General features: G+C 44.9%; 2 protein-coding genes across 2 annotated transcripts in view; both read right to left on the bottom strand.

Annotated features, from left to right (window-relative positions):
- YRDC (yrdC N6-threonylcarbamoyltransferase domain containing) overlaps positions 1-10103 on the bottom strand; it is a 47069-nt gene extending 36966 nt beyond the window's left edge. Inside the window, exon 1 of the mRNA XM_077481819.1 lies at positions 9890-10103. Within this exon, the coding sequence (XP_077337945.1) occupies positions 9890-10028 (139 nt within the window). The 5' untranslated portion in view covers positions 10029-10103. The remainder of the gene's footprint in view (positions 1-9889) is intronic.
- A 6024-nt stretch (positions 10104-16127) lies between these two features.
- Positions 16128-27410, bottom strand: part of MTF1 (metal regulatory transcription factor 1) — a 91003-nt gene continuing 79720 nt past the window's right edge. The window contains exons 8-10 of the mRNA XM_077481818.1: positions 26725-27266; positions 22961-23024; positions 16128-19138 (exon numbers count right to left, since the gene is read on the bottom strand). Coding sequence (XP_077337944.1) covers positions 18762-19138; positions 22961-23024; positions 26725-27266 — 983 coding nt within the window. The 3' untranslated portion in view covers positions 16128-18761. The remainder of the gene's footprint in view (positions 19139-22960; positions 23025-26724; positions 27267-27410) is intronic.

The following is a 27410-nucleotide window of genomic DNA, read 5'->3' as shown; positions in this document are numbered from 1 at the left end:
CAGATGGCGGCTCAGAACCTGGCCTATGGCAGCAGATTGGTAGATCACTGGATTCACTGAGCAGGGGAGTATGTTTCCTGGTGACAAACCTGCATAACATATAAGAGGGAACAGTAAAAAAAGTGGTGGGCGACGTTCCTCTTTTAGGTCTTGTTTTCATGAGCAGTACTCTACTCTATGGTGGATTGCTCTTGAAGGGACAGTAGAGCAGTGGCTTATTCAAGCAATACTGCCACCTCCTGTGTGATTTTTTTTGACACTCAAATGGGGAGTTTCTATGGTCCTCCACACCAAACGTGACATGGGGTATCATTTTTTCCATGGCTGCAACTCTGTGCAAAACTCTAAGGACCCAAACCTGTGAAGGGGGATGTTTGTGATTACCCCTGAGAGACTCATAAGTAGGGATCCATGTGAATAGGTGTGGACAGGAAACCCCATTGAAAGCCTCAACAGCACCACAGATACTTGCATTTGCGAGTAATTACTCATGCAGCGATTATTTGCAGCTGATTGGCCCTAGACATTGACTGGCTGATCAACCACAGGTATTCGCTGCATGAGCGTTTACTTGTAAACGACTGTAAATTAGGGCTGAAACAACTAACCAATTAATTGACAACCAATCGATTATGAAATTAGTCGATTACTATTTTCATAATCGATTATTCGGCCAGTAACATAATGGGGTTAAAAAAATGGAATTACGTACCGGTAATGTCCTTTTCCAGGAGTCTTTCAGGACAGCCACCTTAGAGAGACACTGGCTCCTCCCCTCTGAGGAAACACCGCCTTCATTTTCATGATTTAAGCCTCCTCCTCCCTTCGTTCCTCAGTTCTTCCAGAGTACCTCCGGCCAAACTGGGGAGACACAAGAACACGTCAAACAAATAAACTTTTTAAGTCTTACCTGACGGCCTCATGTAATGAGTTCCCGATGATCTGCAAACAATTTGTCCTGAAAGACTCCTGGAAAAGGACATTACCGGTACGTAATTCCATTTTTCCCCAATCGTCTTTCAGGACAGCCACCTTAGAGAGGATAAGCGAGTACATTACCTTAGGGTGGGACCACTGCCTGCAGTGCTATACGGCCAAAGGCTTGGTCTTTGGCTGACAGACGATCCAGTCTATAATGTTTCACAAACGTAGAAACACTGGACCATGTTGCAGCACTACGGATCTGTGCAGGAGATGCCCCAGCCCACTCTGCCTGAGAAGTTGCCACTGCCCCGGCTGAGTGTGCTCTAACCCCAACTGGAGGATCTAACCCCCCTGTCACGTAAGTCTGTCCAATGGCTAACTTTAACCATCTAGCTATCGTACGTTTAGAGGCTTTGGAACCCTTCCTAGCCCCAGAAAACAACCCAAAAAGTGAATCAGATTTCTTGAACTGACCTTGTGCAATCCAAATAATGAAGAACACATCTTTTAGCATCTAAACTGTGAAACATGTGTTCCTGTTCTCTTACTGGATTCGAACAGAAAGTAGGTAGCACAATCTCCTGTATTCTTATGGAAACTAGAGGCTACCTTAGGTAAAAAAGGTGCCCTAATAGAAAGGGCTTCGAGTTCACTTACTCTCCCTGCTGTAGTGATTGCCACCAAAAATACAGTTTTGAGAGTGATCAATCTTAACGAGCAAGGTTCTAACGGCTCAAAAGGTTCCCCTGTGAGAACCTGTAAAACTAAAGCAAGATCCCGACTAGGAAGGGGGCGACCAAAGGCTTGGTCTTCACCTACTTAAGGCTCTGAAGAACCTTACTATCCCAAGGTCTGACATTAGATGTCTAGCCAGAAATACGCTTAAATCGGATACCTGACTCTCCAATGTTTCAGGGCTAACCTTTTATCTGCCCCTGACTGCCGGACCTTTAGAACAGTCCCCGAGCTGTGCTCATTGAAGGAGTTCTCTGAGCCCCAGCTATAGAACCGCCTCTACACCTTCAGGAAAATGGTCTGAGCTTCCATTTACCTGCAATTCAAAAGAGTGGCTACTAACAGTCTGAGACCCCTTTGCCGTTCGGTAATTCCTCAGTAGCCAAGCTGCAAGGTTCCACCTGGGGGCAGCAGATTGGACACCGGGAAAAAACCCAGGGGAGTTTCACCGACAGGCCCTTAAGAATGGAGAACCACAGCCTCCTGGGCCAATGAGGTGCGATTAGAAAGAGATGGTAATCTCCCCCTGAACTTCCTCAACTCTGCAGGAATCAGGACGGGAATCAGGACGGGAAGGGGGAAAGCATAGCACCTAGAGAAACCCTAAGTCTGTGCTTAGTGCGTCTGCTTCCGACATCCCATCTCCCCTGCTCATAGAACAGGAGATGATTTCTTTCGCGTTTTCCCTTGGGGCAAAAGAAGTCTATCGAGGGCATCCCCCTCCACCGGGTGATCATTTCGAAAACGTCCTGTTTGAAAACCTGGTTGCTCTCTCCCCGCGTTCTCCTGCTGAGGCATTGGAGGGGGCATCCGGATCTGAACCGAGGACCTCTCGATCTGCAGTCGAATGCTCTGCCACTGAGCTATACCCCCTGCTACCTAATGTCCCCAGAGCACTCTCTACGGGGTCCTGAGAACCAGATCTACTGCTCTCAACTCCCTCCAATTTTGAGGGTCTTTTTGACTCCCTCCTTCTTGGATATTGGCCAAATCCACTCTAGGCCTTGTGACAAACATGCTCCCCTATCCCACCAAAGGGACTTTAAAATACAGGCTATGTAGTATTATCTCAATGCTCTAAGTCGGTTACTCACTGCTACCTTGCCAGCACGGGACTGTCAGCTGTGACCTTTGCCATTCGGTGATCAGTCATGAGCTACCGTGCTGAAGCTAGCAACAGAGACCCTCGTGATTTGACACAGGGTGGACTAGAACTCAGACATACGCAATCCAACCGCAGACTGCGCCTTTGGGAGACGGCGCGCATTGTCACACGCCACCGCTCCTGGCTTCTTTACCTGAGTTAGAACCGAAAACAAAGAGTCCTAAGGCCCTCTACTGTGGCCCCAAACCTTCAAGATGAATAGCTTGCAGAGGACGGTAACGCAACCCCGTCCACTGAACAGCTGGGAGCGTGGATGTCAGTAAACTCAACCTGACCCTCTTTACTCAGGAAGGTGACCCCCTTGGGAAGAAGTTTAAGATGAGTTTCCCTAGGTTCAGAGGCCAACCCAGGCTCCCTAATAGGTCCCTTGTAAGCTGTGGATCCCCGTTCAACTGCGCCAGAGAAGGGACAAACAGGAGAAGATCGTTAAGATACACGATCACAGAGACTACCCTGAGACGCAGGAAAGACAGGACCTCTACCATCGCTTTGGTGAAGATACGAGGGAGAAGGGGATAGCCCAAAGGGGAGTGCTTTAAACTGAAGGTGTAGCACCCCTACAGAGGTTATCCCTGCCAGCATGAGGGAACGCTGGTGGCTCTCTGCGTTGGAAATATGCAGGTATGCATCCTTTACTATCGATGCCCTGAAACAGTTTTGGTGGAAGAGGTGCCCTCACCCCGTGGCTAAGACCAACCAAAAACTTCTGTAGGTGACCAAGACACCCAGACGATTCAGGTTCAGGATGAGCCTGAACTTTTCCAAAGGCTTGCGAACCACCAATGAGAGAATAGAAGCCTTGCCTGTTTAATCTGCTGGGACCTTTATTACCACTTCCTATTCCTCTAACTCCTGCAGAGGAAGAAAGGCACCTTTTGTCAGCTCAGTGACAAGGAGTCTCAAAGGGGGAAGCTCTGAAAACTCCACACAGTAACCTCTTTTGATGATCCCCAACACAAACTGATTGGAGGTGATCATCTCCCACTGGGGGAGGAAGGACCCTTTTTAACTGCTCCCCCTATTCTTTAAGGGGAAAGGCCTCTTTCTTATAAGCCGTGCGATAGCACTGCTTCAGGACCTGGCCCAAACAGCAGGTCTCCTCTAAAGAGGGATTCCACCGAGCTTTGATTTGGACGCCCTGTCCCTCTGCCATGTCTACAGCCTTAAGGCCCTCCAGGCTGAGTTGGTCAGAGCCGAGGACCTTGCATACCATCGAATGAATTAAGCCGAAGCATCCGCAGAGTATGCCAATGCCTAAAGCAGCACGGGAAAAGGAGGATAGAAAAGACTCCTCTGCCGTCATTGCTTCATCTGGATAAGCCAATACTTTGTACTACGAGCCACCACTGTGGCTGCTATGGTAGGCTTAGAGATTTCCTTATGGTAAAACCCAGGCATCTTCAAACCATAGGGTCTAAAAGTGCCCCCATGTCCCCAAGGACAGGTCAGTATGCCTGGACATCTGAGAAAAGGCCGCATCTAACCCGGGGGATTTTATTCCAGATGAGAGCCTCCTCTTCCGCCCAAGGAAACCTTTGCTTTAATGCACCAGAAAAGAAAAGTTTTCTTTCGGGATCCTGCCATCCTTGATGGCATCAATCAAGACGTCATGACCCGGGAACACCCGCTCCCCCTAGGCCCTAGTACATCTGATCGTGGGGTGACAGTGCCTCCTAAGTGATTTGGACAGCTCTCAAGAGCCTTTCCATCTCATCCAGGGGAAGTTTATACCGTGAGGTTCTTTTGGGTTCCCCATCCAAGTCCTCACCCTCAGTCTCCCTTTGGGAGTCTGAGACGGCACTGTCAACTTATTCCTCAACTTCCCTCTGGAACCCTCTGGATTCTCCCTAACCTGTGGGAGGAACAACCATTGGGTTAGGTGGAACACTCTGCTGTGCTGGTGAAAAGAGTGCTCTGGAGCTGAGGGCATTGAAACCTTTACAGAAGCCGCCAGATCTGCACCCTGTTCTGCTGCCTGTTTTCTAATGGCACCCAAACAGAGCTACGGACTGAGCTATCCAGGCCTTTAAAACACTCCTTACAAAGTGCCTTGAACCAGGAATTCCCCAAAGAGGCTCTACATGAAGGACACTTCCTCCAAGAGCCAAGGGGGGACCTGCTTAAGTCTTTCTGAGATACCGAAGCAAAAGAGAGAGAGCAGCATAAACTTTAAAAAGAAAAGAAAAGAACACCAGCACTACTTAAGAGGACCACCGGGAGTGCCCCCTCCTAGGATCAATCTCCACCTGGATCCCAGACGCACTGCCCTTCCCCCCGACCACCTAGGGGGAAAACACACCAGTGGAGCTACTGGTTATAAGGTAAGGGAACCCCTCTCCAGGGCTATTACCTTTGAGTGGCTGGTGCTGTTATCTCCAGGAGTTCTTGAAGCCTCTGCTTCGGACATTCTCCCATTGAGGAAGCGTGGTACGAACGTGCCTCCAACAGCTACCTGTGCAGACTGTAGAAAGAGAGGCTGCACCAGCCGAACGCTAGGTTCCCCTTCACGTGCCGCGTCCGGAACCGGAAGACGCGGATTGAACGAAGGGGTCCGCCCCCACCGGAACTGACGTCGCCCGCCTACCGGTCCGGCTTCCAGCTCCCAGCCGGCTGCATACACAGGGGGGCCCTGGACGCCTTCGTTCAGTACCCCACTGGGCGAAATGCAGGGATGAACCTCTCCAAAGACTTCCTGCTTTCCCCAAGCGAAGATTGGAGTGCGTGTAAAGGTCAGTCGAGTATTCAGCTTCCCCAGCCGACTGGACTGTTTGTTCCGTTGAAACACCCACGGGTGAATCGAACGGACGACCCCATAAACTTCCTGCTTCCCCAAGCGAAGTTTAGGGTATATGGACAGTACGAACACTTCAGCTCCCCGCCGATAGGACTGTCCCTGACCGACCGATAAATGGTCGGATAGCCGAACGAGGCCGGGGCTCCGCTCGGATAGCTTTCAGTTTCACCAACCGAATTCAGCCTTCAGGTTCCTTGGCGATGTCTCCCCGCCGGAGGAAACACCATAACTGAGGAACGAAGGGAGGAGGAGGCTTAAATCATGAAAATGAAGGCGGTGTTTCCTCAGAGGGGAGGAGCCAGTGTCTCTCTAAGGTGGCTGTCCTGAAAGACAATTGGGGAAAAAAACTAAAAAGAGCCCTTTATAGTACAAAAAGAGCAAATAATAGCTACTGTAAATATTACTTTCACAGTTCTACAGTAAAAAAATGAACCCCTTACAGTAGTGATTATCTGCTTTTTTTCTACTATGAAGAGCTCGTTTTAGTTTTTGTTAAGCCCATTATGTTACTAAACGTCTTAGACCTGGTTCACATCTATGTGTTTTATGGTGCTTTTTGCAGAAATGCACTACAGTTCACATCTATGGGACACGTTCACATCTGAAAGGGTCAGGGACTTTTAATGCACAATAGTGCTTTATTGGTTCATTATACTTCAATGGAGAAGCTGCAGAAAAGCATATAATGCATTTGTGCAGCAATTTTTGTTTTTTAATCTGCCCCAAAAAAATGCAAAAAATGCAAATTGCAGTAAAATCACGTGTGCAAAAATCAAAACCCACAGCAAAAAGCACTGCAGAAACAGATCAAAAGCAAACTGCATAGGTGTGTACCGAGTCTTATGCCGGCCACACTGATCTGTTTTCAGATGAGAATATTCAGATGAAAAATCTTTGTACATTCGCTGAATGAAAGAATTTTGTTTGAAATTTTCACTTGTTTTTAACATTCTGTTTTTAAAATGAATAATTACTGAATGAAAACTACATACACTATCTGAAAATTCCTTTGACTAAGAAGTTTTCTATTATTTCCAAATTTTCCCGTCACTGTGGTTGAAAATGACCATCAATTTGACCCACTATTTTTTTTTTAAGGTTATTAACCGATTAATCGAAACAATAATCGATTATGAAAATAATCGTTAGTTGCAGCCCTACTGTAAATGGCTACAGATGTTTACAAACTCCAATTACTTTCAATGGGGCTTGCCACCCTCATCTATTCACATGTATCCCCGCTGAGTCTCCCGTGGGTAGGTGCAAGTGTGAAGGGTGTGAATGAATCCAAAGGACTCAGCAATCACAGAGCGCACGCGCAGCACAATCACAGGACGATACCCATGTATGCCCTCCCGGCAAAGTAAGCCTGCGCTGTAGCCATCTTTCGGTTATAGCGCAGGCGGAAACTGGTTAAAGTGTATTTTTTCCAAAAACATTGCTTTTGGAAAGACCGCTGCGCAAATACTGTGTCATAAAAAATTGCAGCGATCGCCATTTTATTCTCTAGGGTCTCTGCTTAAAAAATAAAAATAAATAAAACGTGTGTGTGTGTGTGTGTGTGTGTATATATATATATATATTTGGGGGTTCTACATAACTTTCTAGCAAAACTAAACACTGATTTTTACATATATAAGAAAAGTGTCAGAATTTGTCCAGTAAGCAAGTGGTTAAAAATGGAAGTAAACTTCCATCTTTTGCTTTTACCTATAGGTAAGCCTATAATAAGGCTTACCTATAGGTAGTGTAAATTTCGTGAAAATGCAGCCAGTGAGCAATCCGTGATGTTTCTTTAGAGCCCTGTGCCATGTATAGTGGCTCCGCAAACCCGGAAGCAAGATGGGTGAAGATGAGAGTACCTGCAGCGCTATCACCTCAGCACTGGAGGGTCTTCATTTTAAAGTGATTGTAAAGTCTCTTTTTTTTTTTTAAATAACAAACATGTTATACTTACCTCCTCTATGCAGTTGGTTTTGCACAGTGCAGCCTGGATCCTCCTCTTCTCGGGCCCCTTTGCCGCTTCTGGCTCCTCCCTCCTATCGAGTGCCCCCTTAGGCAGCAGCTCTCTATGGGGGCACCCAAGCCGAGTCAGAGCTCTGTGTATCCTTTCCGACATGCAGCCCGGACCTGGCCCCGCTCCTCTCTCCCCTGAATTGGCTGACTGACAGCTGCTGGAGCCAATGGCACCACTTCTGTGTCTCAGCCAATCAGGAGGAATGTCCTGGACAGCTTAGACATTCGTGGACATCACTGAAGAGATGGAGCTCAGGTAAGTAATTAGGGGGTGCTGGGGAGGCTACTGCACACAGGTTTTTTATCTGAATGCATTAAGACAAAAAAACCTTCTGCCTTTACAACCCCTTTAAGGTAAGTGTAACATGATGTGCTAGTATGTGATGCATACTAGCACATTATGCCTTTAACTTGCAGGTACAAAGAAAAAAAAATTGTCCAATGATTTACAACTGCTTTAAGTGGCTGCATGCTATTGTTTAGTTGGGTGGCCAAAGCACAGCTGGCTCAACTGCCTGTTTTTACTGCTCGCTTATGTGAAAAGGGCCATTTCACAAGGGTAGCCAAGGGACGTCGATCTGTTTTTTTTTTTTTTACATTACAGCCAAATGACGTAGAAGACTTGCGCAGCAGATTGAACTCTTGCAGAGTGCGATAGGGTCACTGCCTGTTAAAAAAACTCAGTCAGTGGGACCGTGCTGCAACCAGAAGGGAGTGATGGATGCCTAGGGTTGCCACCTCATCCCTTTAAAACCAAACACATATTAAAAAGTGGTTGTAAACCCTTACAACCAACTTTGACCTACAGGTAAGCCTAGATTAAGGCTTACCTGTAGGTCCAAGAAATATCTCCTAAACCTATATGGTTTAGGAGATATTTACCCGAAGACAACCACCACTGTCTACGGTGCATGCGCCGTAGAGAGCGGCGTGCAGGTGCACTGGGCAGGCCGCGTCAATATGCCGCTTGTGTCGGCTCGCATGCGCGGGTGTGACGTCATCGCGGCTCCAGCGAATCACAGCGCCGGAGCAGCGAGACCCGGAAGTCGCTCCGGGATACATGGCAGCGGCGAAGAGGAAGACGGAGGACCGCTTCAGGGGCTTCGTTCTCAGGTAAGTTATTCATAATAAGCTAGTATGCTATGCATACTAGCTCATTATGCCTTTGCCTTACAGGGTGTTTCCCCCCCCTTTACTTCCTCTTTAAAGTGGAGTTCCACACAAATTTCTAATTCATTAAAAGCATTATTGCAGCATAATCATTGTGCACTGGAATTTTTTTTTTTTCCCTTAAAGGTTACCTGGATATTCCAGTTTCCAATTGAGCTTCCTGTCTCTGCCACCCGTGGATATGTCTGTCATATCCGTCAGCGCACTGTCTCCTAGGAGCTATGTGTCATAATTCCCAGGAGTCAGTGTAGATGGGCGCTGCTAGTTAACGTGATATTCCGAAACTGCACATTTATCTTCGTTGCCATTACAACGGGCGGGCACTTCCGACGCCAACGCCTGTTGTGAAGGCACCGTCAGAAGTGTACGGCGCAGCGAGCCGTACATACCACGCATGCAAACGGGTGGTGCATGCTGGTTGGTCTGCTGCACCGTAACCCTGGAAGATAGTGCTTGTGGGCTTCACATGCCCACAAGCAATATGGAACATGCCAGGGAGAGAAGAGTATAAGAAATCGTATGATTGGAAATTGAGCGGCGATCAATCTCTAAACTGTGAGTATTTCAAGAACTATATTCATCCATTTATTTATATTGGAACTCCGCTTTAAATTACACAGGTTCTGTAGATGATTAAGGTGGCAATTAAACTCTTTTCCTGATCTGCATTAAATTTGCCACAGAACCTGTGTAATTCATATGTGCACGGGATTAAAGGGATGAGGTGGCAAACCTCTGGATGGCACACATCCAGCCACACTGTTGTAAGACAATTGTTGCTAGCCCAGTGAATTGTATACTGGTCATATATACAATAGATCCATACAGTAGCGATCACAGAACTCTCCATTCTCTATGGCATAGGGCTTACATACCAGTATAGATCTATAACCATACCATGTTTATAGAAAACTGATAACATGCATCCTTCAGATAGGGAGCTACAACACTCAAATGGATCACGTGACACTCCTTTGCACTACGCTCTTCCTAACCTGCTAAGCTTTAGGTAGGGAAGCGGACCTGTTCCTGTCAGCCCCACGCACAGCCTGTCGCCTCTCCAACCAAAGAAAAGCATTTCTTACTTTTCACATCCTTGTCCGGGCCGCTCCTGCTACCCCGGGCCCCGGCCGGTAACCTCACTACTTTACACGCCATCTCCCTGGCCGGTGAACGACACACAATCCCGGCTACTGCACACTGGAGCCGACCAACCAGCCTCATAGGACTCCGCTTCCCCAGCAACCACGTGTGCGCTCCACTTCCGGGTCCGTCGCAGCGCTCCGGAGCTGGATGCTGCGTCACGTGACAGCTCAGCTCTGACTGGAGGGGAGGAGCCGAATTTCCTGCCAGGCTGTCTAGAGCCCTGGCACAGCTAGCTCTTTATTTTTTATTTATTTTTTTAAGTGGACTTGGCCCCGAATATATTTGGAACTGGAGAAAGAGTGACAGTTTGGGATGGAAAAGGCATGCAAAGCGAATACTGGGAATTTATAAGGTCTGCTTCTATAAGAGCAGGCTGAACTATAGCTTTCATTTTGATGTGGAATGTAGATTTTCTTTTAGTATTAGACATATTTTAGTAAAAATTGCAATGCTTTATTTAAGCATCAACCTGGAATTGAGAAACCCATTATTTACTCCTAAAGTAAAAACCAAATGTTATATTTTATGGTATTAAAGCGGATGTATACCCTGTGAAAAAAGGCCTAAAGGCCTGAACACACGATAAGGAAATCGCCTGAAAAATTTACGTATGAGGCACAATCGGTCAATTTTCTGATCGTTAGCATGGTGTTGACAGCCGATTCCTACTGTTTGGGCAACAAAAACCGTAGGTGCAAGCTAAAAAAAACGTTTACCATAGGTGAACACAACGTTTGATTTTTGTTTAAAGCGCAGTGCCACCCAGTTCTGTATTTATTAAAAGTCAGCAACTACAAAAAGTTTTAATAACACTTTTAATAAACACTCGCCTGTCCAGCGATGCAGGTGCCAGAAGCCTCGCTTCTGTCCCCTGCTGTCCGCGGCACCGGCTGTGACAGCTTGCGGCTTCACAGCCGGCTGCGCATGCGCAAGTCACAATGCGGGTCCTGAATGGCCGTGCAACCTTCTGGGACTTGTGACATGTCCCAGAAGATTGCAGGGAGGGGCCACCTAGGCGACTCCTCCTCTCCCCCTAAGTGACGGAAGTGGGAGCTGGGTACCTGTCAAAATTAGGTCCCCCCCCCCCAAAAAAAAATGACATGCCAACTGTGGCAAGTTAGGGGGGTAAGAAGTACTTAAAGCAGAAGTTTCACCTTTTAGGTGAAACGCTGCTTTAAGTAGTACAGTTTTCGTCTGAAAAAAAAAATCAGAAGCACAATACGCATGCTCAGAAACTACATTACAATACAATTCAACAGTGTTTTAGTAAGTTGAGTGATAATTTGGAAGTGATGTACAGCGTTGAATTGTATTGTAATGTATTCTTTCGTTTCCGAGCATGCATATTTTTGCTCTTCCAATTTTTTTTCAGGCGAAAACTATACTACTTAAAGAGGAGTTCCACCCAAAAGTGGAACTTCCACTTTAAAGTGGTTGTAGACAGCGGCGCGCAGGCGCACTGAGCGCGGCATTCTCAACGACGGAGCTGCCGCGTGTGTCGGCTCCCGTGCGCACGCGCGGGAGTGACGGCTTCGCCGAATGACAGCGGCGGAGCTGCGAGACCCCACCAAGAAGATGGATGCGGCGAACTACAGGGGACAGCGGCGACTTTGCTGGCTCCTGTGTCAGGTAGGTGACACATAATGGGCTACTATGCGATGCATAGTAGTCCATTATGCTTTACCTTTGCAGGGAATGAAAGAGGAAGTAAACCCATCAGGGCTTACTTCCTCGTTAGGTACTTCTTACCCCCCCTAACACATGCCTTCAATTCCGACTAGCATGCAACAAAAAGCAATCATTTGTCCGATATTCTCATTGTGTGCACGAGGCTCAAGAGATCTACAAAGTATTTCCTGAAACCCGAGAATGACAACCCATCATCAGTAGCCAATCTAGGACAAAGGCCAGGAAGAAGGATCACTCTTCCTCTTCACCACGGGGCCCCCATCGCCCAAGGAAACACTTGCTGGGCCTGTGGAGCGCCCTTATGGCCAATGAGTTAGACTGCAGAAACTGCCTAGGGAAAATTTCAATTTATAGAAAGTGGGAGAGTCTCCAGGTAGCATCCCTCCTTAGGCAAGTGGTTCAACACTACATATCAGAATTCACCACAGTCCTCCCAGTGCAGGGACCCTCTTAATCGCCACACCATGAGGCAGACCAGCGGAATATGCAAGAGCCATCTTCAAATCCTTCCATTTCTCACGTCTTGTCTTGGGTTACTCACCAGAGTGAACTACTCGTGGACAACAATGATATTTCTTCATCAGATGAGGAATTAGAATAATTGAGTTTCAGTTTTACGCTTGTACAATCCTACATGCGGGAAGTCAAACAAGCTGCTGGATGGGTCGGAACCTCCAAAGAAGGCTAAAGCCCCATACACACTATCTGATTTTCTGCTGATTTTTGTCTTCAGACTTACCAAAACCATGTAGTGCAAGGGCCTGCCTGATTGCATACAAATTGAAATGCCTAAGGTTTGACCTCATATTATACGGTTTTGGTAAATCTGAAGGAATAAAAAATCAGCAGAAAATCTGATAGTGTGTATGGGGCTTAAGAGTTATCTTCCTTCTCCAGAAGCTCAAATTTTACTTCCCTTTATGAAGAAAATAAAAGGTCTCAATAAATAGAAGCAGAAGACCAAAAAAAAAAGAAAAAAAAGATTCTTGCAGAATCGCCTCAGTAAACTATATCTTTTACAGGAAGCAGTAGTAGATGTTGCCTCTTGGTCTTCACACCATACCTTTCAGATAGATTATAGGATTGATCCAGATGTCCTGACAACCATGAAATTCAAATGATGAACAAATGACAAACTATCCAAGCTTCTATCAGCCATACAATAAAAAAACCTTTATGCATCTACCCACCCTGGCAGTTAGCCATTTATCACAGGGATGCTGCCATGTAGGTACCAGGAACATGGAAAATGTTATAAAACACTTACCGTCACTTTTCTTGCCTGGTGCCTATTAGGGATAAACCGATACTAAGCATTTGCACAAGTACTTATACAAATGCTCCAATACTTAAAACTGTTACCTCTGCAGAGCAATTTGAGCCCATACAAAATGAATGGGCTTAAATTGCACTCCAAAGAATCACATGCAATTTGAACAGGAATGTAGTGCAATTCCTGTCTGACTCACATGCCGTTTCCCGCACTGCAGGGGAGGAGGCGAGAGGGGCGCCAAGCCGCCAATAGTTTAGCAATGTTTATTTATTAAAAGGGTTGAAATACAACAGTACTGCACTCACAGACATTGCTGGTGACAGGCATAACATAAGCTCAGTGTGGAGCCCCCAGTTCAAAGTTCAGTCCCCATTAGAACCGCTAGAGAAAGGGCTGTGAAGCCGAAGCAGGAATCCAAGCTACGAGAAGATGCCATGGGAGACTCAATCTGTCAGAGGAGATTTCAGATGTACAGGATGCTGTGGCTGCAAGCCAAGTCTCCAAGGGGGCTGTTGGGGGTTTAGATTCTGAGTCATAGATAGTGACCTTGACCCTGGCTTGATTTTTTGGGCTCAGGAAGATCTGGGCCAGACTCTGCTAGAGATGGTACCAGGGTGTGTTTAGAGCCCCTGCAGGCAGATTGCTCCAGTAACAAGATACAGATAGGAAGTGCAAAGTGTACATGGAGGTCCCTGTGGACATGGGGAAGCCTCAGCTTCCCTTAACTGAGCTACAGGAGGTTCCAACAAAGAGAACGTAACAGTGATAGGGGTCTTAGGTTTCAGACTGCAGACAGTTGCTTCTGGGATACTAGATAGATGTCCCCAGAGCAACTAGGGTATTATGGGCTGAAATCACCCATTGGAGCAGGAATGCGCTCTGTGCGGTTGATTTACTAAAACTGGAGAATGCAAAATCTTGTGCAGCTCTGCATAGAAACAACCTTGGATCAGCTTCCAGCTTTTTTTTTTTTTTTTGGTCAAAACATAATTGAAAAAATTGAAGAAGCAAATTGTCTACCATGCACACCTGCACCAGATTTTGCACTCTCCAGTTTTAGTAAATCAACCCGTGTGTGTCCAGCTACGCCTCAAGTGAAAAAAGGCCTCAATACTCACAAACCTGGACAGCAGGTGCCGATAAGTTTCAGGCAGCCAGAGGTAGGCGGTTAGTGAAATTTTAAGACTGTGATATATGAGTAATATATCTTACAATGGGTTTGGAGTAATGTTGCAATTATATATAAACTTCTATACAGATACAATAATTTGAAGGGGTAGCACTGTGAGTAGTGTTGTGTAGTAGCTGGAGGCTTTTGCCTTAGTAACAGCAGCAAATTCTGGTTCTAGACTATTACTGTACATATACACTAGTCATTTGTTTACTATAATTCTTTGGGGTAGTGAAATGTATCCAAAGATTCATGTGGTGCTTCAGGAGCAGCAGCAAGATGAGGCTTCATTCAGGATAAATTGCAGAAAAGAGCAAGGAGCTCACGTATGCAGCACTCCACCCAATAAATATCAACTCTTCATACCTCAGCCTTAACTCCCACGTGGTAAACCCATAGTTGCAGGACATTGAAAATGGTGGCCAAAGGACCTATTGAAGCTTCAGAGACAAGGCCACATGCATGGCTGTGCCATAACTAACTAGCAAAGTACAGGCAGGTCTAGAAAGTACCATATGCAAGGCCCAGTGCCCAAAGGTGACATTAAATGTTATTGCCACATGTCCAAGCTAGTGAAGTCCATGTACAGCTTCCAAAGCTAGTGCTGAAAATCTGCCGATCCAGATAACTGCTATATAGAGTCAAGTTGAAGCATTGGTAGAGTAGAGAGTCTTAATTGAAGTCACCAAGAAAAAAAAAAAAAAAACACCAGTGTAACAAAAACTTTGATTGTTTACCAAGGTTAAAAGTCCAGCAGCAAAAGGATCAGTTAAACTTTTTTCATGGGAGTTGAAGAAAATGTGTCCAACCTCCTCGAACACTAACAAAAAAAAAAAAAAAAAAAAACGGGAGGCATGCTGGGTAGAGGAAGGGTTATACAGTGGCTAGCTTGCAATGTTTTCTGTTTCCCAGTGTCTTGACCTCTTGTTGCCAGTCTTTTTAACCTGACTGTAATAAAATCTCTGTCCTTTAATGAACAAAAAAAGAGATCTTGTCAGTGTAGCTCCTAAACAGAAAAATGTAAAAAGGATTATACTAAATGTGGACCCCTTTTGGAGACAATTGTATGCAATATCACAGAAGGCTGAATGGAGAATAATAACCAGCACCCTGGTGGTCAGGGCAGAATTTAGGAGGAGTTGGCAATCTCTTCGGGTGTTTGGTTTGCCAGGAGGAGCAATGTAACATATGGACAGGTGCCTGAACATTGCACACACATAAAATGTGAGCTCTGCGTGTAGCCGATAGACAACATGGTGCAGTTGGCAAATTCAGGCCAAGGTCACTTATTAGTTATACTGCCCACAACCCCCCCCCCCACAAAAAAAAAGATCTGACAACCTGTGGAATGCTGCCCCAACAACATGCTTGCTTAAAAACAGCAGCACATGGCCATTAGATAAAAGTTCACAAAGATCAACAATGACATTTCAGTGAAATAAAATCTAGCCTTTTAGACAAAGGAATAAATGCTTCATTTGATTTCACTTTGGAGGAGCTTACCATTGTAATTTTTTAGTATTAGGACATGGTGGAATGAGCAGAAGGAGAGTTGGCTTCTTTATGTATGACAAAGGGTCCTTACGCCCTCATTTTTTTTATTTTTATGACCTGATTTATCATAACAAACTTCAAAAATATCAATGGGTAAATATGTAAACACTACAGGCGATTCTTTAAAACAAACTTCAAATGGTGGAGTGAGAAGCAATATTTTCATGATTTCCTCTGCAAAAATCCCCCAGAAGGAAACAATTTTGTCACCTCCTTTTTCCAGTGGCAGCAAAAGGCTCTATAGCAGAGGTGTCCATCCCACAGCCCAAGAGAGTTCAGCATGCGGCCCTGGCATGTCTAGAGGGATACAGGGCAAGCATAGAAGGCATGGCGGCCGGAAGAGACAAGCTAGGCACTGGCATGTATGGAGAGATACCCAGGAACAGGCACGGCTGAAGGGATGCTGGAGCCAACCCCTGCACGCTCCTAGATATAGCCATGCGGCTGTGTGTTGCCCTTTCTTACTTTTATACTAAAAAAATATTACAAATAAAAATTAAGTTTTATTACTCAGAAAAGTACATTCTCTATATCAGCGATCGTTAACATGTGATTTGCCTGACTTTCTGCTCATCAGCTATACCAGGGATATGCAATTAGGACCTCCAGCTGTTGCAGAACTACAAGTCCCATGAGGCATAGCAAGACTGACAGCCAGAAGCATAACACCCAGAGGCAGAGGCATGATGGGACTTGTAGTTTTGCAACAGCTGGGGGTCCGCTAATAGCATATCCCTGAGCTATACCTTATTTGTTAGTGTATTTTATGTGTGGCCCAAGGCAATCCCTCTTCTTCCAATGTGGCCCAGGAAGGTCCAAAGGTTGGATACCCCTGCTTTATAGTAATGTGCCTACTTCACTCTCCCAATCAAAATTAATTATTTGTAATCCTCATGCTGCTAGCATTACTAAATAGACAGGAAAGTATATCATATTTGTTTTAGGGCTGGTTCACACCACAAAAACACCATATCCGTCCCAGATGCTTTTCTGCATGCGTGATTTTGATCCATTCTGGTGCGTTTTTGATCCAAGATGCATTCCAGGTGCTTATTATTTTTCCTGTTTTTTTTTTCCACTGGACTAGGGTTCCAGTGCGTTTCAAATGCATTTTATTGTGTTCCAGTCCAGTCCAATGCAGGAAAAATGCAGCATATTCTACCTTTTTTTTCTGGAACTGAAAAGCCCTGGAGCTGCAAGCACTGGTGTGGACTATGCCATTGGAAACCATATAACCTAATTTCCATGCGTTTTTGATGCAGAAAAAAACGCACTGGACTGCATGTGGTGTGAACTGGCCCTTTTCATTTTTTTTTTATCACATTTCTTCAGTTACTTCCTAGTTTCTTGCCTAGGTAAATTATGTCATACATCCCAGAAGCCTTTAAGAGGAGAGGAGAGGAGAAGGTATTCCTAGCTAAGTACATTTTCCTGCACACATGCTTGAGCTAAGGGCAGATGAATTACAGGAAGTAAATGTTACATGAATCATCTGCACTCAAGATGGCAACGGGCAGAAATTCTAGGGGGTGTTTTTCAAAGTGATTTCTCAACAAATTAAAATCATAGAGACATGGATGGATGGGGGAGTTTGCTTTGAATATTAAAAATGAATTAAATTGTGTTTTTGGCTTGTGGTGCTCAGATGCAGTGAAGATCCGCTTTAAGGTATGGCCACTTTGACATATAATTCTTATAAATGTAACTTTTTCAAAAAATACTTATTTATTTCTTCTGGGGTACAGTGCTCCTTTAACGCAACACCGCAATGTGAACATTTTATACTGGAGGCTCAATTCACAATGCTAAAAACTAGGGTTGCACCGATGCTGAGTATTTTCATGAATACGCATGAAATTCCTCCGATACCTATGTGGTGCGATTTGAGCCCATACAAAGTGACTTCAGCCTGGGTTCACACACGAGCGGTGTGGGAAACTGCATGAGATTCAGACAGTAATCACACCACATGCCTTTTTCAGTGCAATTTCAAATCACACCACAAAAAGGTATCGGTACTTGGTTTTGGCAAATACTTGACCGAATCAGTACTGAAAAAAATCTGGTATCAGTGCAACCCTACTAAAAACACTAGGATAAGGATTCTTTAAAAAAAAAAAAAAAAAGTGAGTTATTTTTAGCATGACAATCAAATAATTTAACACAAAAGACTACTTGATAATGTCAAGGATTTTAATTATAGTCTTTTAGTATGTGTTCATTAAAAAGGTCATATGGAACATCCCTTTAGCATGTACTAGCAGCCAAGTTTTCACAAGTCAACACTAGTTGTGGCCCAGCATCACACAATGACTAAATGTACCTAACAGCACAGAAGCAGAATTCTGTACTATAGGCAGGTGTGGATGGGATATAAATGGTAACCGGTGGGGGCTCATAAAATTTGGGCCCCTAATTATCTCTCTGATGTTTCAGTCACGCTGCAACTGAGCCGTTTACTATCCTAGTCACTACTGCCTAAACGTGTGAAAATAAAACACTTATGTAAGATGTATAACATCTTTTAATTAGGCGTTAATTTGAATTATTTGTCAAAGATGGAGCAGTAGGAACAGAACATTAAGTAGAAATAAAAGATTACAAATGATTGCTTTAGACCATCTTACTCAAAGTGTGTACATAAAACCAATAAAATAGATATGATCTCTTTATATCTTTGTCCCATCTTTCAATGTACTGTAACAGCGCCTCTGAATAGCACAGAGGATAAAACAGTGTCCAGTGGCTTCTCTTTTAAGATACATATATATATATATAAATTTATATATTTCCCTGCTACAATTCCAGGCTTCCAAACAAAGTGACTTATAGTGCAATCAAACTATAGGATAACGAATCTATTAGCTCAGTAAACCCTCGTCAGTGCTGGAAGGAAAATATATATATATCCTCTCCTTCCACTGGGTGGGTTTTGCCCATGTAAAAAAAAAAAAAAAAAAAAAAAAAAAAAAAAGGCTCTGTGCTGATCTACCAATTATTAAAAAGAATGGTATGCTGGGCTCCTGGTTGAGCTATTGGTGAGGGTGATCAGAGATGAATGCTGAGTGCTGAATGCCCCTTGGCATGAAGAGGTTTAGGAAAATATCCCAAGACTGACCAATATCTACTTAGAAAACCCACTAAGGCTGATATCGTCTCCTTGCAGTAAGGCGTCCCCAGGAACGAGGTTGGAGGAGTTTTCTGGGCTCTGAAGGGATAAGAAGTCTGAGATGTCTAAAGATGATGGTGTCCAAGGTTGTAAATCCGTGGGGTGCAAGTGTCCACTGTTGCCTTCGCAGGGTGATGGAGTGGCTACAATGTCAGGAGGGGGTGGGTCAGTCTTTGGTTTGGGGACAGGGTCAATCTCTGAAGGTGAACATTTTTTGGCCTTGGCAGAAGTCTCTTTTACAGAGTCTCTACAGGCACACTGACACTGGCAAGACTCCTCTTGTTTTATAATGATGACAGGCAGGCTCAAACCAATCTGCTGTACGGCATTGCCTGGAAATACAAACACAAACACAGTAATGAAAATGGTGGAAATATCCATCAAGTAGCCTTATTTTCTAACAATTATTGTACTGTATAACCCATGGAGCACACAATTACTATGTAACAAAAAAGACAAATATTTTAAGATTTAGTATTATAACAAATCAATACCCAAACAATAATATCAGTAACCTAAATCATCAAAAGCTAGCCAGACTAAAAAAATACACACTTCTGATAATTTAAAAACAATATAGTGGTAACTGCAAAAATTGTCATGGAGTTCCTGTGCAATCAAATCAGTCACCTTGTGAGAACTTTAACAGATATAACAAAGATACTAAAAAGGTAAATTTTTTTGTCTTAAAATAAAAAAAGATGTTATGGTAACCTGCTCTGTGCAACGATATTGCAGAGTGGTCCCTTACCTCTTCTGCAGTCCCCTGCCAGCGCTGTCCACTCCTTTCTCTCAGTGCCCCTTTCGCAAGCTGGGTGCTATGGGAGTACCCGTGCTAGTGCACTCCTGAACAGAGTTTTGAGCGTCAATAGATAAACACAGCACCGGTAAGCCACACTCTTGTTCCCTCCTCACAGGAGTTTGACTGACAGCAAAAGGAGCCCATGGCTCCCGGCCCTCAGTATATAGGTCGTTTTTTTGTTTGTTTTTTAACCTTAATGCAATTAAGGTTAAAAACTATTTTGAATTTAGAAACACTAGGGGGATTGAACAGGGTGAAACACTGTTGCTTAGTACAAAGATAAATAAGACATGGGGGTAAAGGAATATTAAACCTTACTCCACTCTATAATCAATATGAAACAGTCCATATTTGGTGGGACCATTCATTAATGCCTGTTTAAGACTGTTTAAAAGGCTGTCTCAGTACTGCACATGTTAAGGAATACTGTCAGGCGTCTAGTATAACAGAATACTAACAGATCAGCCATGATTTTTATTGGGCATTGGTTTGTGCCACCCCTAACATCCCAACTGAACCGATATTGGTTTACTGATCTCCCTTGCAGTCATACAGGATTAGTTCAATTGATAATCTATCCTACACAATGCATAAACTCAACTGTCAATAATGTCCTGTATCCATTTAAAGTTTTTAAAACCTATTCATTGCTATGCTCGTTAGTTAGTGCTTGGAGAAGTGCACTTGGTATCAATCTGAATTGGACAGGACCTGGCACGAGGAAGCATTGTCTTATGCAGCTCCTACTCCCTCTGTGGCCACCTGCTTCCTTCACGGCAGACGTCGTCGGCTCCTGCTCCATGCACTCTGATGCTTTGGGCTGGTGAGTCGGCAACCCATTGATCGCGATCTGGGCTTGCTGGTCCACCATCCCAGAGCATAGGCATGCTCTTCCCTGGTTTGAGGTTGCAGACCACATCAGAGGGCACAGGCCACAGGTTGAGCCTGCTTGCACTAGATGGTCTAAATATGCTAGAGCAGGGGTAGGCAAACTTTTGAGCACAGTGTGCCAAAAATGTTTTAAAAGAAATTGAGCTTACCGATTTTATAACAAAAAATTGTTAACTTCACACTCTCAATCACGAAAATGATTTTTTGTAAAGTAAATGCTGTAAACTACTTGAGTAATAGTAACTAATTAACATCCTGCACTCTCATGCCTTAGATCAGCCCCAGGTCTTGTACCTCCAGTCCTCAGATTAGCCCCAATTCCTGCACCTTCACACATCAGATCACTGCACCCCACTGAAAATCTGTACCCCACTGCACATTTGCCCCACCTATGTACCCCCTGCTCATCTATCCCACTACTGTAACCCCCTGCACATCTGCCACACCACTGTACCACCCTGTTCATCTGCCCCCAACAATGTACCCCCTTTCTCATATGCCCCAACAAATCCCTGCACATCTGCTCCACTGCTGTACCCCCATGCTCTTCTGTCTCACCACTGAACCACCTTCTCACCTGTCCTAACACATATCCCTTTCACATCTGCCAACACTGAACCCCCCTGCTTATCTTTTGCACCACTGTAACCCCCTTCTCATCTGGCACAACACTGGACTCCCATGCTCATCTGCCCTATCACCCTGTACTGTACTCTGTCTCCCCGCTGAACCTCCTTCTCATCTCTCCCACCACTGTACCTCCTGCACTTCTGCCCATCCACTGTACCCTCCTGAACCCCCTTCTCATCGCTCCCACCACTGTAACTCCCTTTCTCATCTGCCCCACCACTTTACCTCCTGTACATCTTTCTCACCTCTGTACCTCCCTGCTCTTCTACTCCACATCTGTACCCCCCTGCTCCTCTGCCCCACCACCGTAACCCCCTGCTTATCTGTGTACCAATGTACCTCCTTTCTCCTCTGCCCTGCCACTGTACCCCCTGCACAACTGCTCCACCTCTGTACCCCCCTGCTATTCTGCCCCACCAGTGTAACCACCTTCTCATCTGGCCCATCACTGAACCCCCCCTGCTCCTCTGTCCTACCACTGTAACCCCCTTGCTCTTCTGTCCTACTGCTAAACCCCCTCATCTCTTCAATTACTGTACCCCCTGCACATCTGTCCAACCATCGTACCCTCCTGCTCTTCTGTTCCACCACTAAACCCCCCCCCCCCCCGGTCATCTGCCACACCGCTGTACCCTCCTACCCATCTGCTCCACTGCTGTAGCGTCTTCTCATCTATGATATTCGCGATATGCAGAGTGGTGCAAGGAAGCAGAGATGAGATACATCTACCTGTCCTGGCACACTCATCCCCGCTGATCCAGCTTTAGCATCCAGCCCACATGCTTGTATGGGATGTCACATACAAGCATAAGGAATGGATACACAATGATAAGCTCAGATCAGGGGCATTTTCTGAAAGCAGTGCAAGATTGGGCCCCCGCAGTTGGGCACAGCAGTAAAACTAGGTGTGATTTTCATTGTGCCGAATACTGGCTGTGGCTTAAAAGGGACACAGAGTGCAGAGGGGTTCAGTAGTAAGTGACGCAGAGGTAAATGACACATACACGTAAATTATATATATATATATATATATATATATATATATATATATATATATATATATATATATATATATATATACACACACACACACACACACACACACACACACACACACACACACACACACACACACACACATTTTTTTTTCTTTTTTTCAACAAAGTTCCCAGAAGCTCAACAGTAATTCCACAAACCGTCACCTGATTGTAGTTTTCTCAATCACAGTGAAATCTCTTCTTTGTGAGATTGGTAATGGCAACCAAGCGAGTCATCTTCCTCCAGATGGTGGGTGAGACTAGCAGGACTGTGATCGGCTTTGACAGTGGCCAATCACAGTCCTTCTCCTGGAAACAGGGACCGCCCCCCCCCCCCCCCCCCCCGGCAGAACTGTTCCCAATCTCTTCCCCCATCACAAAAGCTGACGATCACAGCTACAACAAAGTTAGAGAGCCAAACAATGTTTTGCCTTGTTTACAATGTGTGGGGGCACAGTGCCTTCACCCAGTGTAGGTGTGGCATGGGGAATTGTGAGATTTGGAATGCATTAGCTTCTCCCTGACACTTCCCTGCATTGCTCTGCTGTTGGGGAGGGAGTAGAGTGGCAGCAAAAAAAGGGCTTCGTGTGTCGGGGGTTGCCTACCCCTGCACTAGAGTGTACTGCAATCATCCAAAGTCACAGACACAGTATATTCAGCTAGAAGTAGAAGCTGTTACAATTCAATTTAGTAAAAAGAACATACCATGTATTCTTAGCAACACAGAGTAAGATGCAAAACAAAAGTAATGCAACAACATATATGACAGAAAAAAAAAAAAAAAAACAACGTACCCCCTGTGCCTGTCAATGGAACCGTAGTAGTGAAGTACACCTTCTCCACCTTTGGAGCTTGCTGCTGTAAATGAGAAGAAATAAATCTTAATTTAAAAGTCGGACAATCTATACAAGAGGGAATTCAGTATGTTTTTAGACAGGTGATACACCTTGGTAAAGTTTTAAAGGAGCAACTTCATTTCTAGTGTCCGCCTTCCAAAAACATGTCTTCCAGCATCTCACCTTAGTTTGAAAGCGTGCAATAGTCAGTTCAATCTTGTGGTAAGCTGTATTTGTAGGACAGCTGTAAATATGGCTCACCCACAGGAACTAGTGTGGCTGCAGTGCTCATGCACACTAAGAAATGAGGACTGTTTAAAAGAAAGGCTGTGTGGCACCAGGCAGGGATAGGGAGGATGGCTGGACCAGGGATAAAAGTAAATATTTCATTGAGCAGGCTGCAGCCAGGGGAGAGGAATTTATTAAAAGGACATGATCTAGTTTATATACACTGCTAGTAAGAAAATAAAAGCACAGTTTCAAGTATCTGTTCAGGCTGTAGGAAGGAGTTAAACTACAGGACATGCGGGCAACGCAATCACAGCACATTACATAAATCCTTCTGAGTCACAGTTCTTCAGTTGCATAAAAACAAGCCTGGGAAATGTGCCAACTACAGACTGAGCTTTGCTCACCTAGATTAATAGAGCATAACCTGGATGACACCACTCCAACCCTACCCAGTACAGGGTGATAGGTTTATGACTCCACCCTACCATTATGACATGAATCATTTCCCATGCCATAAGATGCTGCATTTGATAATCAGCCATCTACGATATCACTCACAATTGTTTTTCCAATACATTTTAATATATAGTCTAAAATATTTAGCGGAATTAATTATGCATTATAATACCACCCCCATCTAAAAAAAAAAAAAAAGTTCAGAACATTTTACAACTTGCCCAACTACCCTTTCCTGTGGACTCCAAAAGACTGGCTCAAAATTTGCCACAACTTAGGCTAGGTTCAAACCTATACATGTGCAGTTGATGCATTTTCAATGCCCCTTTTCCAGTGCATTTCTTCTTGTGTTTTTATTGTGTTTTTCATGTGTTTGGAGTCTTGCGTTAAGGTTGCTAGGAGGAGGTGTCTGTTGTCATGTGGGAAAATGCATCAAAAACACATGTACATGCATTTTTCCTGGGATTCCATTGAAGTCTATGGTGCCAAAAAGGGCCATGCTGTGTGTAAAAAAGTCCCTGCACCTTTCCAAAAAACTGCAATAGATGTGAAAATGATCCATAGGAACTAATGTTAAATGAAGTTCATTTCTGCAAATGCACTAAAAAGCACATAGGTGTGAACCTGGCCTTAACCACTTGCTTACTGGGCACGCACTTAAACCCCCCTCCTATCCAGACCAATTTTCAGCTTTCAGCGCTGTTGCACTTTGAATGGCAATTGCGCGGTCATACAACACTGTACCCAAATGAAATTTTGACTATTTACCAAATACAGCTTTGGTGGTTTTTTTTTGTGGTATTTGATCAACTGTGCGATTTTTTTATTTTTTTTTATTAACCACTTGCTTACTGGGCACTTAACCCCCCCTCAGTCCCAGACCAATTTTCAGCTTTCAGCGCTGATGCATTTTGAATGACAATTGCGCGGGCATACAACACTGTACCCAAATGAAATTTTTATCATTTTTTTTTCCCACAAATAGAGCTTTCTTTTGGTGGTATTTAGTTACAGCTCGGAGTTTTATTTTTTGCTAAACAAACAAAAAAAGATGCAAAAAAAAAAACATGTTTTAATAGTTTGTTATAAAATTTTGCAAACGGGTCATTTTTCTCCTTCATTGAAGTGCGCTGATTAGGCGGCACTGATAGGCTGCATTGGTGGGCACTGATGGGCTGCATTGGTGGGCACTGATGGGCTGCACTGGTGGGCACTAATAGGCACAGATAAGTGGTACGGATGGGTGGCACGGATGGGCACTGATAGGTACCACAGATAGATGGGACTGATGGGCACTGATAGGTGGCACTGATAGGTGGCACTGCTGGGCACTGATGGGCGGCACTGCTGGGCGGCACTGGGGTGCAGCACCTTTGAGGCAGATTGTGGGCACTGTGGGTGACACTGTGGGCACTATGGGCACTGACGGGGGGGCACTTACTTTTGCTTTTACTTTTACTTCAGGATGGCACTGCGGGAGGCAGGTGGGCACTGGCAGGTGGCAGGTGGTCCCTTGTATTGATGGCCGTGATCGGGACTGATAATAGCCGATAATAGGAATAATAGCCGATTACCGGCTCCGTTCTATCACATGATCAGCTGTCATTGGCTGTCATTGGCTGACAGCTGATCACGTGATAAGGGGTCGGGATCGACCCCTTGCACGAATCGGTGATCAGGCGAGTCTCATGGACTCGCCGATCACAGAGCGCGCCGCGCGCGCCCCTCAGGGGGCGCGCAGGCCGCTCGTACACGGGACGACGTCAATAGACGTAGTCCCGGAAATGTAGGTCCGCGCTAATGCCGTCATTTGGCAATAGCGCGGATCCCAAGTGGTTAAAAAGACCGAATTTCTTTAAAAAAAATTTTTGTTTGTTTTAAAATTTTATAAACAGGTAATTTTTGTCTGTCATTGATGTACGCTGATGAGGCAGCACTGATGGGCACTGATGGTTGGCAGTGATGGGTGGCAGTGACGGGCACTGATCGATTACACTGGTGGGCATTGATAGGTGGTACTTGTAGGCATCGTTAGGTGGCACTTGTGGGCACTGTTGGTCGGTATAAATGAGGCATAATTGCCTCTTCCTCTTAGGGACCGATGTACCTTTAAGATAAGCGGGTGATCGGCTTTTTTTTTCTCCTTCGCTGTCAGTGTGAGGGAAAAAAAAAAAACGATCACTGAGCTTTTGTTTACATGATGTGATCAGCTGTCATTTGCTGACAGCTGATCACATCGTAAGGGGCCGGGGCGGGGACCGGCCCCTTACTCAGATCGGTGATCAACCGAGTCTCGGTGATCACAGGGCGGGTGCAGAGAGCGTGCACAGGGGAGGCCGGAATTCACATCCGTGCTGTGGCCGTAATTCGGCCATAGCGCGGATGTCAGGTGGTTAATTAACTTTTTCACAGATCTGATTAACAGAAAAAAAATCAAATAACTTGACAGTCACGAGACTGCCGCCATTGTTGCTTCGATCCGAGCCTCTCCTATCCTGCGGAATTCTCTACCCCAATCTGTCCGACTATTTCCTACTCTATCCACATTTAGGCAATCCCAGAAAAAACTTATTTTCAGAGGAGCCTATCCCGCCTCCACCTAACTGTGCTTTTATTTTTTTCATCAGCTCATCCACCCCAATTATTACCTTTTGTATTACTTAAACCTCTCTCTTAGATTGTAAGCTCTAATGAGCAGGGGCCCCTCTGAATCCTCCTGTATCCAATTGTATTGTAACTGTACTTTTTGCCCTAATGTTGTAAAGTGCTGCGCAAACTGTTGGCGATATATATAAATCCTGTATAATAATAATGTGCAAGGAACGATGATGGCTGTGGAAGGGAGGGGAAGGGCGGTGGGGGGATGGGCATATATGACGTGCAAGGAGGGAGCCACATCGCAAGTAAATAATTTATGGAAAAAAATAACATTGCAAGTAAGAAATTCAAATTCTTGATGTGCGTTGATCTGCAATCCTTTAAGTTAGTGATAGGGTCTCTCTACACTACAAGAAAGAAGGCTCTTTGATACTTACAGACTGATCAGGATTTGTTGTGGTCCCGTTTAAAAGCCACTGCAGATTTTGCTCATTCATAACTAAACTAGGTTGCAGCAAGCCTGTACTAGGAGTCTGTGTTATGGTTATTGCAGGGTTGCTGCTCAACACATTGCTGGCATTGGAAACTGCAGCCTGCACCAGCGTTGGTAGAACAGTATCTGAAGAGGTTCCTACAGGCAAAGTAGGGCCAGCAACCACAGTCAAGCTTTCCACTAAAGATTGCGAGGTCTGTTGGGTTATGAAGTTGTCCTGGGTAGAGATTTGGCCCCCGTTATGGATAGGCACTTTTAGGGGCTGGGAAACTGTACAAGACACAGATCTTGTTGATGGAGTCCCACAGCCAATGGTTCCGTGTGGCAAAGACATGGTAGTTGTGCCAGGAGTAGTAGGTAAAGGATCCTCTGACACAGCTGGAGGATTCACAAGAGGGGTGACCAGAGATGGTGGAGGTTCAGTAGCACTGTTCTCTCCTGGGTCTAAAGCCTGCGAGTCTGAAGTCCAGGTTTTTAACAGCACTTCTAGGGAAGAGAGGTACACAAAATATCATAATGTAATACTACTATCAATATAGTTCATATAACAAAAGCAACAATTATGTTGAGCCATTACAGCTATAAATGCACAAAACGATAAGATAATCAGTAAATATATAGGATGCTCTT

The sequence above is a fragment of the Lithobates pipiens genome, unplaced genomic scaffold (assembly GCF_037356315.1).
Source record: "Lithobates pipiens isolate NorthernLeopardFrog02 unplaced genomic scaffold, aLitPip1_a1.2 Scaffold_16, whole genome shotgun sequence".
Classification (NCBI taxonomy): domain Eukaryota; kingdom Metazoa; phylum Chordata; class Amphibia; order Anura; family Ranidae; genus Lithobates; species Lithobates pipiens.
The sequence above is the reverse complement of the archived record's forward strand: the minus strand, read 5'-3'. Positions and strand labels throughout refer to the sequence as shown.